Below are 19,311 nucleotides of genomic sequence, written 5' to 3' on the forward strand. Positions count from 1 at the left end.
AGTTGATCAATAACATTTCCCTCATCATATCTACCTTGCGTCAGCACGATCTGTAAAATGTTCTTTTATTTTGTTAGAAGCTTTAAAAATGTAGCAGCAATTTTTTTTTTAATTTTTTTTTTTTTTGTTCAAGGAAATTTTGGGGAACCAATATATTTGAAAACCCCCAAAAGTGAGACCATTCTAAAAACGGTGCCCCTCAACGTATTCAACCCTACTGTCGAGCAGTTTATTAACCCTTCAGGTGCTTTTCAGGAATTGATGCAAAGTGGCATGACAGGAATGAAAAATGTTATTTTCACCACCTAAATGTTAACTTCTGATAGCTGGCAGATGCTAAGGCCATTATTTGGCCATGAATTGCCATGTCAACCACCAGGACCACATAATCATGATCTTGGTGCCGATGGGGTTAAAGAAGGAGCTCCCCCACACAATCATGATCTCTGTGCCGATGGGGTTAAAGAGGGAGCCCCCCCCCCCCCCACAATCATGATCCCAGTGCCAATGGGGTTAAAGAAGGAGCTCCCCCACACAATCATGATCTCTGTGCTGATGGGGTTAAAGGAGCCCCCCCCCCCCCACACACACAATCGTGATCTCGGTGCCGACGGGGTTAAAGAGGGAGCCCCCCCACACTCTGTTAATTATCTAGATGTCATGGTCACTATTGAAAGCAGCATCTAAGGGGGTATATGGCAATGGCCATGCTAACACTAAGAGGTTAAAAGGGTATTCTCATCTCCAAGATCCTATCCCAATATGTAGTAGATGTAATAATTTTAGCAAATAAGCAAATACCTCCAATTAGAAGCATAGTATAGTTTCCTCATGTGCAGGCATTGCACGACCTTAGATATCCATGGTTACGACCACTGATATGACAGTTAGCTAGTTGCTAGTGGTCGTAACTATGGATACCTAAGGTCCTGCAATGCCTGCACATGAGGAAAGAGACATAGCTAATCAGAAAAACTATACTACATTTCTAATTGGAGGTATTTGTTGTTGTTATTATTATATTAATATTATTACACCTACTACAAATTGGGATAGGATTTTGGAGATTGGAATGCAGTTTTTGATGTGGATTGTGAATCAGATCTGCATTGTCAGAAAAGCCCGTGTAAGCATTGGCTAAAAAGAATAAACCATCTGAAACAATGTAGTAACAATCCAAAAATCTAACAAGTAATTTGTGTCATATTTCATTTTCTTAAACAATCAGAACGTTTTCAGGGTTATGCTCTCATGCCACTGTGCCCGATCAGTCTTCTCAGCGATCCAACGAGCAACCACTGACCCCATTGGCTGATGATGGGATTCTTTGGGGTTCTTGGATGTTTCGGTCATACCTTTACATTCTTGTTTTACTGCGATTTATTTTCCATGTACAATCTGATGGGATGAGGAAGGAAAAATATTCCGTCTGTCTCCACAACCTGAACCAGGCTTTGCCTTTCTTTTTTCAGTGCACAGTTTGCCGGACTTCTCTGTGAAGAGGAAGGGAACGGAGCAGACAATGTGCAGTACTGCGGTTACTGTAAATACCACTACAGTAAATTGGTAAGGACCGTGTGTATGACCCACTTACCTGTCATGTGACTGCGTTTAGGGAAAGGGTCAGGGCATTGTTCATCACCATGATGCAGGACATAGGAGGTAACTATTCATGGGTAGAGAACGACCTTGTAGGCGCTGCGGTTGGGGCGTCTGTGTTGCGTTCGTCATGGCTTGGACCTTTTATTTGGAGTCCACTATCGCTCGCTGGATGCTGCAGGTTATTTTTCACCCTCTTTCTAATTACATTTTTGACCATTGTCTTGGAAATGAGTAAAGCCTGATATCTTCCCAGGTGGTAAAGCTACTTTTTAATATTAGGAAATTGCACCCACCTGCTCCCTCTAAAGGGGTTGTCCAGCTGCTTTGACGTTGGGTGTAAGGAGATGCTTGTGGATACCACCTAAGCACATATACTATTAATTAGGATGTTTGCACAATATTTGATGTCCGTTGTATGGTCCCGCAACAGCGTCACTCCAAGCTCGACTGATCTGGACGGCGACTTTGACACAATTCCATTACAGAAATCTATCCCGTTCCAAACCGGAATAATCCAGAGAAACGCTGCGACTGCTCATAGCACATTGTGTTGTGACAGTCCTAGTGTTGTCATTGATTTCAGCGGCACACGGATATAGGAAACCATATTTCCTGTCGAATTTGACAAATCCAAATAAAAATTTTTTTGAAATGCGGCCTAAATATGGCCGAGGGCCTTAGATCGCCCCGTGTCATAGCCGATTGAGTTGGAAATATCGGATGCAAGAGTTGAGTAGAAAAGAGCAACCATGAGGAGCACGTATCCGGGCCAAGTCCTTGCAGGAGACCACTCTGTGACATTGCAGGTGGCACAATGGTAGAAGGGTCTTCTGTGGGGTAAAGTCAGCAATGGGTGATCAGGTGTGGGAAATCAAGAGATGATGCAGGTCTTGTCTCCATATAAGCAGGGGTGTGGATTATAAATACATGTATATTAATTATCTGAAGTGTAAAAAAAAGCAAAACATCTGACCAATTGAGTTATGTAATTTGGGGGCAAATATAAATATGCAGAATATTTTGTTATGCCAATTTTCTGATATTTAGTGGACATGTCTAAATACTATTGCGAGTTACTATCATAGACAGTATTATAATGACTGATAACCCCTCTATTCACAGTACATAACACAGGATCAAGCCTTCACAATAGGTGACGTCACAGCTCACCTCCTCCCCTTCCTGTACAATGACTAATAACACCTCTATATACAGTAGATAACACAGGATCCATCATTCACAATAGGTGATGTCACAGCTCACCTCCTCCTCCTCCTGTACAATGACTGATAATACCTCTACAAACAGTAGATAATACAGGATCCACCATTCACAATAGGGGATGTCACAGCTCACCTCCTTCTCCTGTACAATGACTGATAACATCTCTATATATGGAAGATAACATAGGACCCACCATTCACAGTAGGTGATCTCACAGCTCACCTCCTCCACCCTCTTCACAAAGACTGTTGCACTTTATATACTTCAATGCAGTTTTGTACGGTCTAAGTCAGTCTATGCTGCTAATGTTCATGTGCCCAACAGGAAGTAGTAATATTAGGCGCAATGTGAAAAATGCAAGATTTATTATTTTTTAAATTATAGCTAGAAGAGAAATACCGCTATATATTAAACACTGTTTTTTTTTTTTTTTTTTTTTTAAATTCCATTTACAATAAAACAATAGATCATTTTCTGGTGACACATTTCCCTTTTTATAGGGGTTGTTCTAAAATAAAAACGAATCACCTATCCGTAGGTTCTCCACCATCTGAATATTGACTGCGGAGACTCCCCCTCCCGATGATTTACAAGAACGAAACCTGGCCCAAGAGTAGACCAGTCAGTGGTGCCTGTGGTGCGGACGCTGTGCCGCAGCCTTCTCTCCATTGTAGTTGGCTTACTTTAAATCATTATCAAATAAAACATAATATATTTTCTGAAAGGTGCAAAATTTTCCAAAATTCTTGTGCACTTTAATTGTAGTAAAACCTTGTAAGACTTGTTTTCTCATTAGGAGCGATAGAAGCCACAACATTGCTGTGATGATTACACTATAACGCTGTCATAATCCGTGCCGGTATTGTCAGGCGGTGCTACCCCATAACCATGTCAGGATCACACATGACATTGAACAGGGGACGGTCTGTCCGATGGCGCGGCACATCATTTCTGTAGCGCCGCATACTCCTATGGAAGGGCTGCCTCGTAATAGCCGTGATAATTCCCGGAATGTATAATCCATTTACAGGGATATTATTTACAGTGTAATCTCTGCATACTTGGGAAGTATGGAACACATGTAGACAAAAGGGCTCTTTACGCATATCATGAACATGAAGTTTAGCGGAGTAAACTGCTTTACGACTGAATTCCCGCATTGTTCACAATTCATTTCCTTGCCAAGGGCCTGGTTTTCTCCGTAAATTGCAAAAGAAGAGCATTTCTAATGTATATTTCTGAATAGGCGATCAGGTATTTGTGTATCCCGGGGATGATGAGTTTTAGGATTGATTACCAACTTGAGCTGCGGCCCCCATTGCCAGCCTCAGTGTTACCCCTTAAGTTTTTTTATGCTGAATGAGCATTCCCTGAATCCATTGCCAGGCTTATTAATTTCTTTCATATGGGTAAAAGCAGATTTTATACGATGTATATAATAGCTCATTTTTTACCAGTTATTCTTAAAGGGGTACTACCATCTTGGTAAGTATGTTGTGGTAGTCGAACCTCTGGGACCCCCAGTAACGCTGTGAATGAAGGATCCACATGGCTATATCCCCATCAGTTTTTTACTTTTGCCCTCTGATTTATACAGTATCACAAATGTAGAATCAATCTACATGTTTTTTTTAACCCGTAAATTGACCTACAATGTGGATTTTCAAATTCACATAATATTCTTTACGCAAAATTTATCGACCATTTCTCCTTTGCAATGCAAGGACTGAAGTCTGAGTCCCTTTCATCACTAACCGTAGCATATGTGGATTTTACCATGAGCTTGTGACCATTTTGCTGCAAAATCCACATCTGATGTTGTTTGCAGTGTTAGAGTAAGGAAGGGGTTAATGTCTTCATGTCTGCCAAAACTCATAGGGTTTGGGTAGATTTCGGGAGCACTGTTTAGAACAAAGGATTGATAAGGGGTGTGACAAAGCTGGCTGGACAACGGGAGTGTCTTTTAGTTATTATCAAGCTATGAATTCTGCTATTTGCTGTCGTGTAAGAAACTACTAAATTTATGCACAGGACGCCTATATTCATGAAGGGTATAAAATAAAAGAACACTCCGGCAAGTACTGGAGATTGTTGGAAATCACAATCTGTACAATTCTTATTCTCACTGTATCCCAAAAACTTCTAAGTTGGAGTTAGGGCTGCTCTAAAGGGAGGAAATTGGCTTTATTCCTCATGGCAGCCTCTGGCTTTCAGTCATCGGGATGTGGCTGGCGAGGCTTCAGTCACCGCTCAGTACATAGTGAGTGCCGGCTGTAACCGTACCCCCGGTACTGACTGACAGCCGGCCCTGCAGTTCTTCAGTGCCAAGGCGTGGGCACAGCTGGCACTCACTATGCACAGTGCGGTGACTGGAAGCCGCACCGGCTGTGCCTCTATGACTGAAAGCCGGGGGCTGCCAGAAGGAATAAAGCTCTTTTCCTCCTGGTAACTGGGCTTTACAGGTGCCGGACAGCTTCAGAACCAGATTAACCTCATAGCTGCAGGTTAATAGCGGGTTTTGACATGACAAGTTCCTTTTTAAGACCATGTTCATACATTGCAAACATTTCTGCTGTAGATTTGGTCAAAAATTTGCAATGAATCCGTAGACAGCATCTGCATGCGTTGTGAATTTTGTTGCGGTTTGCACTCTACTCTGTTCCAAATCATCTTGTATGATAAAAATCTGCAAAGAAAATCCAACCAAGGATGTGCGTGCCGCAGCTTTCAAATCCGCATCATTTCATTTTTGTGTTTTAAAAACCCCATTTATTTGTATTGTGCTGTAAATTGTTGTAGATACTCACCGCAAATCCTAAAAGTGGGAACACCGCCTTAGGGTTTTGTGTAGCTTTGTAGTGCTGCTTTATGGGAGAGAACAGAATTTTGTCAGCTCATTTCAGTGATCGATCAGCCAAAAATGTATTCTAATAAATTGCCTAACTCCTTCTAGAAGTATAGATTATAGAAGTACGGTTAGATGGTAATCTTGTGTGTTGTCTTTTATGGATATCTAGATTTGTGCGTTGGCGCTCCTGGAGGTCAAGTTTAGGCAAAGTTCACACTAGTGTTGTAGTTCTGTTATAGGAATCGAAAATTAACTCCAGCAAGAAATTGATCCGCCTTACACCAGATGGACCACTTTAACCATAATCTGGTCCAATTTGGTAGCCATCACTTTATCGGAAAAGATATCACAACATGGTGCATGATCATCCTGTAAAACTGCGATGCAAGTGTGAACCCAGCCTTACCTGTGAAACCATGAAAACTCTCATACTGTGTCCAGTTGTTCCCAAACGCTAACATACCTCTTGAAAGTTCTTCGCTAGTCTTCATTGGTATGGCTTTGGGGATTATTTTTGTGGTTTTGTTACTTATTTTAGGGCACCCAAACCCATTACTGAGCTTTAGAAGTTAACGACTCCTGGATACAGTGCAGAGAATTCGTTCTCGAGCTTTAGGGCTTTTTAATTTCACATTCCTTTTTATCTCTAAGATTCTAAGTGAAGCTTAAAAAAGAATGAAGCTCAAACCTTCTATAAAGAATTAACCTCTGTATAAGAAAAAATGATTAGATCTATTAAGATTTAAGGGGAGAATAACAATAATGTAGTTGCGTAGTTGTGAACACCCTCTTATAATTGGGGATGTGGTTGTGTTCAGGATTAGCCAATCATACTTGGGCTATGTTTACACGCTGTGTTTTACAGTACCAGCAAAAGCGGAGATTTTGGAAATCTCATGCACACACTTTTTTTTTGTTTTCCTGACTGAATTGGAAAACTGCTGTGTTTTTGAACCGCAGCAGGTCACTTCTTTCATCTCTTTTTCACCCATGGAAAGCATTGAGTAAGTACAAAAAAATCAGCAAAAACACAGGCATCCGGTTTTACTGCATTTTTGGTAAAGAAAGGTCAGTAACAGCAGCCACTAAACTCTTATCCGCATGAAAAAATGTTGCAAAACCTACTTTTTTTTAAACCTACTCTTTACTGGCAGGAGAGCAGGTGTTGCCTGCAGAAAAAAATGCAGCAAAAAACACAAAGTTTAAACATAGCCTGAGGGTATGTGCACACGATGCAGAAATGCTCAGGATTTTTTCCTGAGCGTTTCTGCATCTCTCTGGCAGGAAAAAACTCATGCGGATTGTACATGCGGATTGTACATGCGGTTTCCTGCCAGGGACATGCGGATGTGAAGCGGTCTTCACTTTCATTTCCGCATGCGGGTTGACAAGCGCTTTCCAAGCGATTTTAGCATCACTTGGAAAGTGCTTGTCAACTTCACACTATATAAATCCATGCAACCGGCATGGATTTATATAGTGTGTGAATGTCAAAAAATAAAAAATAAATATATACTTTACCCTCTGATGGCCCCCGGTGTCCTGCTTCGGTCTGTCCCGGCTGCCGGCAGTGAAGACTTTAGGACCTTCCGACGTCAGCGTCACGTGACCCGTCACATGACTCTGACGTCAGCGAAGGTCCTTCTTCATTCAACCGCGAAGTGCGGGGAATCAAGCAGGAGCGCTGCGCGGGCCGTCAGAAGGTGAGAATATATATATTTTTTATTTTATTCTTTTTTTTTTTTAATGGTACCTGGGTCTGGATGAGAGTCCTCTCCTCCACACCCGGGTACCATCCGCACATTAGACCGCATGAAAAGCGCATCAACATATACAGTGATGCGGATTCCATGCGGTCTAATGCAAGTCAATGGCAGCAAAAGAGCAGCGTTTCCGCAAAATTAATTGACATGCTGCGGATTTTTGACCGCAGCGTTTACGCTGTGGAAAAATCCGCATCATGGGCACAGCACATGCGGATTTCAATTGGGAAACATTGCTGCCCTTCTACCATGCGTTTTTCATGCGTTTCCGCGGCGTTTACGCAACTGCAAAAACGCCGCGGAAACGCATGAAAAACGCATCGTGTGAACTCAGCCTGAAACACATAAGTAGTAGTCTGCACACAGCTGCCATCATTTACAGTGATTCTGGTTAAAGCCATATAAAGTGTAGCTGTTCCTGACATTTTCTTAGTTGGATTTTACAGCAAAAGTCATAGCCTGTAAACAGCTTGCAACACAGAAAAAGGAACTCATTATTGAAAGTTATCAGTCATGAAGGGTACAAAAAAAAATGTCCAAGTCATTAGATATACCATGGAACAAAGTGAAGACGGTCATCAAGAAGAGGCTTAAATTTGGCACAACATTGACATTACCTAGAACAGGATATCCCTAAATGGAGACCAGAAGAATATTCGTCTGAGAGGCTGCCAAGAGGCCTACAGCAACATTAAAGGAGCTGCAGGAAGTTTATTTATTTTTCAATGGATTTGTAAGGATTATGGGTGGAAAAAGTTCTCTAAGGATTCTTCTTGTGTGTTTTTTTTTTTTTTTTTTTTTACATGGCAAAAATCTGTTATTTTAACAAGGGTGTGTAGACTTTTCATATCCATTGTACATGGTGCTATACATCTAAATTTGAGTTCAACAATGCGGTATAGATGGTGCAGAGCATCAGAACATCTATTGTCAGTCTGTTTTTTTTTTTTTGTTTTTTTTGCCATCGCTTAATTTTTTTATATAGGTACTTATTTATTTTTTTTTCACCTGTTTTTTTTTTTTTTATAGAAAAATGACAAATTGGATTTTAGTAGATCATTTGCTCATTGTTTAAGTGATTCTTCCTCTCACTCTCAGGATAAACATCATGAGAAGGAGAAAAAAGTAAGTTTACTGGGCATTTCCGCATGCGTGGAACCAGCGCTCCATCCATCGTGACGCTTTACTCCTCCCATTCATTAGTTGAGCTTTTGCCTATGGTCTAGTTTTGTCATTCGCAGTGATGTACGCATGACCTAGCGCCTCATTCTTTCATCCCGCGCATTCGCTTCTAGACTCGCATTTCCACTGGCTCTTCCTGTGTCTACCCATCCACCTCTTGGCGTTGTTCAATGTGAAAAAGAAGGAATCATTGTATTTTGATGAATCTTGTTAAAAGCAACCAAGAGATACCTTGTAAATGTGTAACGGGGAACACTCCTCCAATTATACTTCCTGGTGGAAAGGCAAAAATTATCCGCTCTTACAACGTGTGCGATGCATTGTCCGGCAGTGCAAAGAGGAGAAATGTAACTTCTCATCCGCCCCACATGAAGAATAGAGTTGGCTGGATTTCCCCATGGCGAATCCTGTACATAAGGGCTCATTCAGACATCAGTGATTTTTCTCGTGCGCAAAAAAGGGGGGTCCAATTTTCATCAGTGTGTTTTTTTTTTTTGGTTTGTTTTTTTTTTAATCAGATTTTCAGTTTTTACCTCCAGAGTTTTATTGGTTTTTCGCTTATGCACGAAAGAAAAACTGATGATTTCTGCTATGAAGACTTGCATTGGCGAGTTTGATCCGTGACTCTGATCAAAATCCGACAAGTCTCTGTGATTTGGTACCTACCACTGATTCCACAAAAATAGACGGATATGTGAACAACGCCATAGCCTATAATAGGTACGATTAATCAAGACTGGAATAGCGCACACTTGCACTAGGCCGAGCTGGATGAAGTAGAAGAGGCACCAAATTCATTAAGAGGCACATGCCACTCTATGAATTTGGCGCCACTTCTGAGTGGCGTGCTTCTCATTGCATTGCTCCCAAAATGCTACTCCAGTAATTTACTGGAGTAGCATTTCTGGCATAAAAAAAAGTCTTCACTTTTCATGAATCGGACGGGTGGGCGTGACAGCACCCCAGCATTGACCATTTAAGCTGGGCTTATCCAAAGTGATGTGAAGATTTTTTTTTTTTGTGTAACTCCACATTGCGCAAAACAGTTGCAACTTTTGAAAGCTTTTACGCCACAAAAATAATGTAAAAGCTTTGAATAGGTCCCTATAACTTTTAATTTTCTGCATTTATTAATGAGAACTGCATGGGTTAAATAGGACTCTCCGCCCGATCTGACATGTCTGTTTTAGTATTCCACATATACACTGTGTGCAGAATTATTAGGCAAGTTGTATTTTAGAGGATTATTTTTATTATTGATCAACATCTATGTTCTCAATCAACCCAAAAGACTCATAAATATCCAAGCTTAATATTTTTGGAAGTTGGAGTGTTTTTTTTTTAGATTTGGCTATCTTAGGAGGATATCTATTTGTGCAGGTAACTATTACTGTGCCGAATTATTAGGCAACTTAATAAAAACCAAATATCCCATCTCACTTGTTTATTTTCACCAGGTAAACCAATATCCGTGCACAAACTTTAGAGATAAACATTTCTGACATGCAAAAACAAAAACCAAAAAAATTAGTGATGAATATAGCCACCTTTCTTTATGATGACACTCAGCAGCCTTCATCCATATATTCTGTCAGTTGCTTGATCTGTTTTCGATCAACATTGCGTGCAGCAGTCACCACAGCCTCCCAGACACTGTTCCGAGAGGTGGACTGTTTTCCCTCCCTGTAGATCTCACATTTTATGATGGACCACAGGTTCTCTATGGGGTTCAGATCAGGTGAACAAGGGGGCCATGTCATTTTTTCTTCTTTTAGACCTTTACTGGCCAGCCACGCTGTGGAGTAGTTGGATGCATGTGATGAAGCATTGTCCTGCATGAAAATCATGTTTTTCTTGAACGATACCGACGTCTTCCTGTACCACTGCTTGAAGAAGTTGTCTTCCAGAAACTGGCAGTAGGTCTGGGAGTGGAGCTTCACTCCATCCTCAACCCGAAGAAGTCCCACAAGTTCATCTTTGATGATACCAGCCCATACTAGTACCCCACCTTGCTGGAGTCGGAGTGGAGCTCTCTGCCCTTTATTGATCCAGCCTCTGGCCCATCCATCTGGCCCATCAAGATTACTCTCATTTCATCAGTCCATAAAACCTTTGAAAAATCAGTCTTAAGATATTTGTTGACCCATTCTTGACGTTGCATCTTATGTTTCTTGTTCAAAGGTGGTCGTTTTTCAGCCTTCCTTACCTTGGCCATGTCCTTGAGTATCGCACACCTTGTGATTTTTGATGCTCCAGTAACGTTGCAGCTCTGAAATATGGCAAAACTGGTGGCGAATGGCATCTTGGCAGCTTCACGCTTGATTTTCCTCAATTCAAGGGCAGCTATTTTGCGCCTTTTTTGGCCAACACGCTTCTTGCGACCCTGTTGGCTATTTGCCATGAAACGCTTGATTGTTCGGTGATCACGCTTCAAAAGTTTGGAAATTTCAAGACTGCTGCATCCCTCTGCAAGACACCTCACAATTTTGGACTTTTCAGAGCCCTCAAATCTCTCTTCTGACCCATTTTGCCAAAGGAAAGGAAGTTGCCTAATAATTAAGCACACCTTATATAGGGTGTTGATGTCATTAGTCAACACCCCTCCTCATTACAGAGATGCACATCACCAGATTTACTTAATTGGTAGTTGGCTCTCAAGCCTATGCAGCTTGGAGTAGGACAACATGAATAAAAAGCATCATGTGATCAAAATATGCATTTGCCTAATAATTCTGCACACAGTGTAATAACAATTCTGGAGCATCTTTTCTTAGAATGCTACGCTGTGCTTTTCCTCTCTTATTCTTCCTAGAAATATATGAAATTTGATAGCTGGGCGTTACCAGTTAGGGATGTGCCCCTTCCTCATTTGATACTGTCCAATCAGTGCTTGCTGTATCAGACTATATAGGGATTGAAACACCTAAAGAGGTGAACTGGAATATAAGTTGGTGTGCATGCAGCGTGTAGACGTATTTTCACAAGGACCACTAAACAGACAAAACCTAAGATGAAAAACATAATAAGCAAATACCCTGCAGTAAATAAATTAATAGCAATAGTGCATGAAAATAATATAGGGTGCTTGGTTTAACATAATTTTGATCACAAAAAAAAATGTAAAAGCCGCTCCACCACGTCACGGTGACCCTATTCGGGATGGTCCTCACTTCTAATATTAAAACATTACCATTTGTCAAGTGACATACATGTGGATAAGGTATGAGAATGACTGACTGAAATCCAGCCAGTCTACACCCAGGCATGGGAATCTACATGAATATAATGTTCAGCTCAAAGAAAAGGCAGGCCGCACCTTTGATTTCACAGAATGCAAAAAAACTGAAACAAAAACCTAAAGAGGGAAACTGGAATATAAGTTGGTATATAGGAAATGTTCACACCTAGTTGTCATTTTTTTCCCACATAATTTTTCTGGAGAAATAACAAAGGAGTGGCACAACAGAGACCCGATGCTCCAGAGACTTTATTCCATGGGGTAATGATAGTATGTCAGCAGTAGTGATGAGTCGCCTTCGAAGGTGTGACCACGGCCTTTTCTTCAGTGGTCACTACTTTGTGGTTGACCTCTACTTGAAGCTGCAATGTTCTCCAGCCTCTGACCCTCCAGCTTTTATGGAACCTACAACTCCCAGCATCTCCTTAGACCTACAGACTACAAGTAGTATTTTCCAACAGCTGGTGGTCTCCATCCTGTGGCTCCCCAATAGTGGTCTCATAGCTGATGGTGAGTCACATATTGGCGATTACTAGCCCCGACTACTAGTTGTCGCCTCGGCTGGGAGGAGTATCCGCTGAATTATACCATTTTTCGTCCTTGCGTCTTTGTATCGTCTTCTTGTTTGTGAGAGTTTGGTGACATTTTTGTGTGTGACAATAAGGCTATGTTCACACATCATGTGTTTTTTTTCAGAGATTTTTTTTATGCAAATTTTCAGCTGAGTTTTTCAGTACCAGCAAAGTCTGAGATTCCAGAAATCTCATGCGCACATCATAGCTTTTTTTTTTTTTGTCCAGGATTTTGTGCTTTGCATGTTTTTTTGCAAAATAGAACATGTCACTTCTTTCAGCTTTTTTTTTACCCATTAGAAGTAATGGGTGGTGGAAAAAAAACGCTGAAAAAACGCAACTTTTTTTCCACTGATCTTTATGTACATGCATAACATAGACAAAAGGACAGTGAAAAAAACGCACCCAAAAAAGCAAGAAAACCACAACAAAAATCCTTGCAAGAGATCAGGTTTTGCTGCTGAAAAATGCTGAAAAAAATCATGATGTGTGAACATAGCCTTACAAAGGGTTTATATTATGGTGTGAATGTGCAATGCTCCGTTGCATCCAATTAGCTGTGAACTTTAATTTAGCTTTCCTCAGGCGCACCAAGCAATATCCGATGCAAAACTATGGAGTCGATTTCTTTTGGACTAGGTTATTGCAATTTATGCATCAATCAATTATGCCGACGCTGTAAAAAGTGGAAAAAGTTTGCTTTGCAATTTTCCAATTTATCAATGTACTTTATCCTAGCGTCGTAATTACGCGTTGCGTGTAACATTTCCTAAAACACGGTATTTAATCCAAATCCTTCTTCCCCCGCTGTGTTAATAGCGTTTGGATACGAGGTGGCCTCTGCTGGGCATGCTGGAGCTTGTGGTTATACCAGGAGCCGCACAAGGCAGGATAATCTAGCCGCTGATGGCCGGTGGCGAGGACGGAGGATGAGGGTGCTGGTGGTGTCGGTAATCTTTAAATGTTAAAATGATGAGGTGATTGTAATGAAGTGTGACGTTTCCACAATAATGGAAGCGAGCGCTGATTAGTGCGAACATTGACTATGTGCCAAAGCTATTAGTATTAAATATTGCATGGTCTGCTACTCCCACCTACAATGTATTTCCAGCGAGGAAGTAGCACGTCCATGTTGTCTGATCGGAGACCTCACCTTTTCCTTTACACTTGGCTGCTACTCCTGGAATGTGGGAGCTAATCTCCGCACAATTAAAGTACATCTGTCATGGAGCAGACAATCATGTGCAATGAGAAGATATTCATGAGAGTGCAGATCCTCCTCCTGGAGGCATCACACTCGAGTTCCTCCTTTGTTGACTTCAAGAGGGACCCGTCTGCTCTCCTGCCATGTTTGTGTTAGTAAACACTTGGATTCTTAATACGAGTAAACATTTATCTTTTCTTTGAACTCTATACTTTGTGCTGTCCCTCAGTTACTCCTCCTGGAAATGTGGGAATAAATGGACTATGGGGTGTTATCATATAGGAAGTGCCCTTACATCACTGTCCAGTTAGTGATGCCAATGCTAGGGGACACTCCGTCTACAAGACAAATGTTAGCGCCCTCTTTTGAGCCAGTTTCAGACGTACGACATTCACGGTCCGAGTACGCACTCCGATGTTGGGACCAGTCGCGTGTCTTGTGACCCAAACGTAAATGCATTTATGCTTGTGAGGCTGTTCACGTTCAGGATGCCGCCACAGTGTATACTAATGTCAGAAGTGTGATCCCGACCTTAAAGGGGTATTCACATCTCCAAGATCCTATCCCATTATGTAGTAGGTATATATAATATGAGCAAATATCCATAACCATGGATACCTAAGCTATTGCAATGCCCTGCACATGGGGTGAGCAACATGGCTAATCAGAAGAACTATACTACATCTCTAGTTGGCTGTATTTGTTAATAATTATTATTACATCGATTACATATTGGGATATGATCTTGGAGATGTGAATACCCCTTTAAGGTATGTGCACCTGATGTCTTTTTCAGGTGCTTTCTACCTGGAGGTCGCCTGAAAAAGCTCTTTAAAAAAAAAAAACAACCTGTGAATATAGTCTTTTTTTAGCGTCGTAACAACTTCAAGCTTCGAAGCGTTTAAAAGAGACCTGACCATTCTTCTGGTGCTTGGAAGTCGCTCACTGTTAGGCTGCGTGCCCACTATGCGTTTTTCAAGCGTTTTTGCCGCAGAATTTCCGCAGCAAAGACGCTTAAAAACGCTTGGTAATACGTACCCCGTGGTCCCCAATGATAATCCGCATGTGCTGTGCACATGCTGCGGAAATTTCCGCTGCGGATTATCATTGCGGAAAAATACGCAGCATGTCCATTAATTTTGCGGACACGCAGCGTAATTGCCGCCATTGACTCGCTTAATATCCGTATCACTACATGTGCACATTCGGATATTAAGCGATTCAATGTGCGGATGGTACCCGGATCTGGAGAAGAGGTGACTCTCCTCTAGACCCGGGTACCATAGTACCTGTAAAAAAAAACAAAAAAACTTTTAAAATAAAAAATATACCTTATACTCACCTTCTGATGGCCCCCGGTCTTTTCTCCGCTGCTTCCGGATTTTGAATCCTTATTGCCAGTTTTTTTTTCCTTCTTTCCCTGCTTGGTAATGAGTGTGCTTTGTACTTGGTATTACTAATTACAAGTGTAAAGCAGACTGCTTCATTAATGGAAATGTGTCAATTGATGCAAATGCAGGAGGATCTCACCTGTTTTAACACCTATCTGCTGACAGCGCTGTTTTATCATTTTTTGTACCATACATCCGTCACCCAAGTAAATGATGTATGTGTTTGTGTAGTGGGCTGGGAAAGTAAATGGGCAACATAGGACTCCAGTTACGGAATATTTTTCGATCATCTAGAAATTGTTTTCTCCATAAATAAAAGACCGGATTCTTTACTGTAAGAGCAGTGAAACTTTCTGCACAGGATTTAAAATCGAGAGGTCGTGATTTTTCTTGAAAAAAATAAAAACCAAAAAAAAATTTAAGTTATTTGTGCTAAGTCATTTTGAGAGAGGAAATAATCCCCCCTTTTCTCCCTCTCTATTTCTTCTTCAGGATTTCCAAATTTTCTGCATCAATGTGACAGAAATGAGTAGAATTTGCTGCCAAGCTCATTATGTTACATTGTTGAGTTTGCGCCTGGATATTTTTTCTGCAGCATTTCTGTGATTCTTGCTTTCTCGCTGGCTATTTTTTGCTGGTTATTTAGCTGTTTGGGAATGCGACGTTTTGGATATTAACTGCTTTAACAAAATTCTTTCATTTTGTTTGCCTGTTTTTTACTTTTTTTTTTACTATGAGTATCCACGGTGTCTCTCTCCACCATCTGTGTGATCCTTCCTTTCTCACGCTTTTGGCCTAAATGGCAAAAATAAATGAGAAAGTGCAGGTCAAAATAAGAATTGCAGATTTTAGTAGGAAATATAGGGAAATCTCATCTTCCAAGTAGCACAGAGAGGTTAAAATAGTTGGGTGCGTTCACCTTAGAATAAAGGTGCCTCAGAGACTGCCTCCTATACATGTATAGATACATATGTAGTCAGAAAAAAAACCTGACAAATGGTTTATTCTTTCCAAGGACATTACAAATGTGCAAGGCAATATTAAGTGTGGAGGAAAGGCGATTCTGGCATCTAAATACAAAATGGTTATTTACAGTTCGAGTAGTCATACTGTGAAAAACCCTATAATGGTAAATTTTATATATCTGAATTTAAAGGGGTTGGCTGCCTTTCAGATACGTTTTTGCTAAAAACTGCAGTAGTTATTGAAAAACAATCAGAGTAATATTTGCCCTTCCCAGAACCAGCACTGGCTCTGCGCCTCTGCCCCCATCTCTGTTGTTTGCTTTCAGCATCCACCTCTGCCCGATCTGTTTGCTTTCAGCATCCGCCTCTGCTTCGCTCTCTGTTTGATTTAAGCATTAATGTCACTTCAACAGTGCTGCAGCCAATCACTGAGCATAACAGCTTTGTCCTTGTACATGGCTCGAGCTACTGAGCTCACTGTTCTTTGGCAGTATTGTCACATGACATCGGTGCTGCGAAAAAAACAGAGACCAGCGCAGCGGCAGAGAGGTGGCACTGGACTTGGGAAAGGTAAGTTGAGATTGAACTTGATGGCCATTTTTTTTTCTTTTTTTCCCTCTTTTTCTTCCCCAACGTTTCACTATTTTATGGTTTTGTAGTTAAGAACTGCCAAACTGGCCTTGCGTGGTTGATAAATTATACAAAAAATAAATAAATTTGTCTCTTACCTTTTTTTGAAAAAAACGCTACATGTGAACATAGCTTAAAATAGACGTAAAAAAGGCCACAAAGTATAAGAAGTATTTAGTGTAAATCAAAAACGGGCTAAAAAAACCCCCAAAAAGATGCAAAATCACCCATGCAAGTGTATGGGTTTTTGCAAAATCAAGACTTTAACATTGTAACTGGTGGGAGAATATTAGTAATTTTTTTTCTTTTGCATCAAGAAAATCACTGATGGTTAAGAAAACAGACGCACAGAACAACCATTGATAAATATCTGATCCAGCACACTGATAAAAATAAAATGGACATGATGCCATTCATCATTGTGGGGTCCGGCCGTCGGCTGCTCTTTTGGTCAGAGATACGGCAGTCTGGAGAGCATTGGATCTCATTTGTTGCCTGTGTGTGGTATTAAAATTCTACAACTTTGCCCTATTTCTATCTATGGGACTGAGTGGTAATACAAGACCTATCCACTATAAAAACAATGAGAAGGGCACGGTGATCACCTGAGCCATGTCAAATAGCCAATCGGCAAGTGTGCCAAGAGTCAACTCACTGATTTACTATTGATGCCGCTATTATTTTTTTTTCCCACTAAGACTGACAAAAGTTTTAGTATTTTTTTTATTTATTACGTTGTCACAAAAGCTTCGTCCTAGTAATTCCTGCTCGATAATATGCTAAGCACACATTCATAAATAAGAGGTACAGACACGTGCTCCGAGTCTCTATTGCTTATTTGACATATCTTAGAGGTGTCCGCAGGTCCCGATTCATTATTTCAAGGGCTGATGAGGGTATCCAGCCCATCTCTTGTCTTCAATTAGAGCGTTGCTGAAATGAAGGTTAGGAATACGTCTCGGTGATGCTGGCGCTGCCCGTCGGATAGGTCACTAAACGCACTGAAGGGATTCACACGGAGAGATTTTGATAATCTGTAAGTCCAATTTATTTAAAACCCATTACCTCTGTGCCCCCCTCTCCTCGTGCCGAAATCCTGAGCCGTTCTCATTAATTATATTGTTTAGCAATAAATCTAACTTACCGTAGCGAGGTGGAGCGCATGGCAGAGCCGTTTCTTGAGCTTAGATCGATTCCTTGTTGGCATGTGTTTGCAGTGGTGCTGGCAGCCAGCCCCTTGACGGTGGCAGCGTGCCACGCGTTTCACACGGAGTTTTAATCTTTTAATAAAAATATAAAGAGCATGACTAAATACTAATTTGCCTCCCTGCTGACTTGCAAGTCGTCTACCACTTTGATTTAGTTAGCTCAGTGGAGGAGCTTTATCCGAATGTAGACGCGCTCGCTCTCAGCTGTGCGGCTCAGTGCGAAATGTACAGTAAAATACATTTCATTTATAGCACAAAATAGGGGGCAACTTAAAATGTCACCATTTAGCTTCTTAATACGTGTCTTACAGGATGCACGCCGCAGACCACAGGGCACTTGAAAAAGCGGCATGCGCACGCTATGTTATTGCCTGCAGAAGAGCCATTAATGGCCCTAAAAGCTTGTATTTTTAAACCTAGGATATTCAATAAAGTTATTATTTCTGAACAAGATTTTTTTTCTCTTTATCACTATCAATTTGGGTGAAAAATAAAGTTTGATGCCTGAAGTTTCATTATATGCAGCAGATTTTCTGCCGCATTTAAAGGAAATTCTTCATGTTGGGCCGTTGATTGAAAGTGGAAATCCTGTTTCTGTATTGGCAACTATCTGATGATGACCATATATAATAAAGGAATATCAGAGCATTCGGTGATGCTGAGCCTCTTAGACGTGTAGTTCAGCAGCAAGTGGACAACCAAATCCCCTATATCAAAAGATTTCTGCATTATTCCTTCATATGTCAGATGTGATTCATTCACATGGAAAATATTTATCCTTTATTAGTCTTCACTTTATTATAGTAGTGTTTTAAATTTAAGGTATGGTATTTTTAAAAGCTAAAAAAAATAAATAAATAAAAAAATTTGACATACTATTATGGCGGGAAAGATTCAGTCCTCACAGATTTTCAATGCTTAAACAGCCTCCGCTAGTCCGTGCTTACTGGTTCTATTTTAACACTATGTAAATGGGCAGAAATGCCAGCTTAGCCAGTCTGGCTGAGGCCATTCACTGCTGTGAACAGCCGTTGCCGCCGCCAATCTCCGGCTGAGGTCGGCCGTTGCCGCCGCCAATCTCCGGCTATATCTGGCAATAAAAATCATTCAACTCTCTTTCATAATTAGGTTTATTAGCAAAATGTACAAACTTTCAGCTGTTTACAATAAACCAATCAAACAAGACACATTTTTCTTTCCATACACTGTCATTTTTAACAAGCGTTATCAACATTTCTTTTTTACTCTTTGCTGCGGAGATTGAATTGTCCCACACGCCACACGTGCACATACATGAGCCTCTATATAGTCCGTCTCTAGTCTGATCTTCTCCTGCGTCCCATGTAAATGTGTTATCCATTAGTCAAAAAAGGCGCAGGATATTTGGTTAACAAACACATATATTTTGCTACCTGCCGCTGCTTATTTGGGTATAAGTCACTGCCGGCAACATTGAGTAAAATCAGTTGAGGTCAGATGCAAAA

General features: G+C 40.9%; 1 protein-coding gene across 10 annotated transcripts in view; it reads left to right on the forward strand.

The window, feature by feature from the left end:
* The window catches only part of MLLT10 (MLLT10 histone lysine methyltransferase DOT1L cofactor), a 256,506-nt gene that overhangs the window by 141,119 nt on the left and 96,076 nt on the right, over nucleotides 1-19,311 (forward strand). For 6 of the 10 annotated variants that reach the window (XM_073677487.1, XM_073677489.1, XM_073677492.1 and 3 more), the window contains 2 exons: nucleotides 1,473-1,566; nucleotides 8,467-8,562. The exons of 1 other annotated variant lie outside the window; for it this stretch is intronic. In XM_073677487.1, the coding sequence (XP_073533588.1) occupies nucleotides 1,473-1,566; nucleotides 8,467-8,562 (190 nt within the window). The remainder of the gene's footprint in view (nucleotides 1-1,472; nucleotides 1,567-8,466; nucleotides 8,563-19,311) is intronic. 3 more of the 10 variants (XM_073677491.1, XM_073677497.1, XM_073677490.1) reach the window with 2 other exon arrangements.

Source organism: Phyllobates terribilis, unplaced genomic scaffold (genome assembly GCF_046119375.1).
Source record: "Phyllobates terribilis strain yellow unplaced genomic scaffold, ASM4611937v1 Scaffold_4__5_contigs__length_816908805, whole genome shotgun sequence".
Classification (NCBI taxonomy): Eukaryota; Metazoa; Chordata; class Amphibia; order Anura; family Dendrobatidae; genus Phyllobates; species Phyllobates terribilis.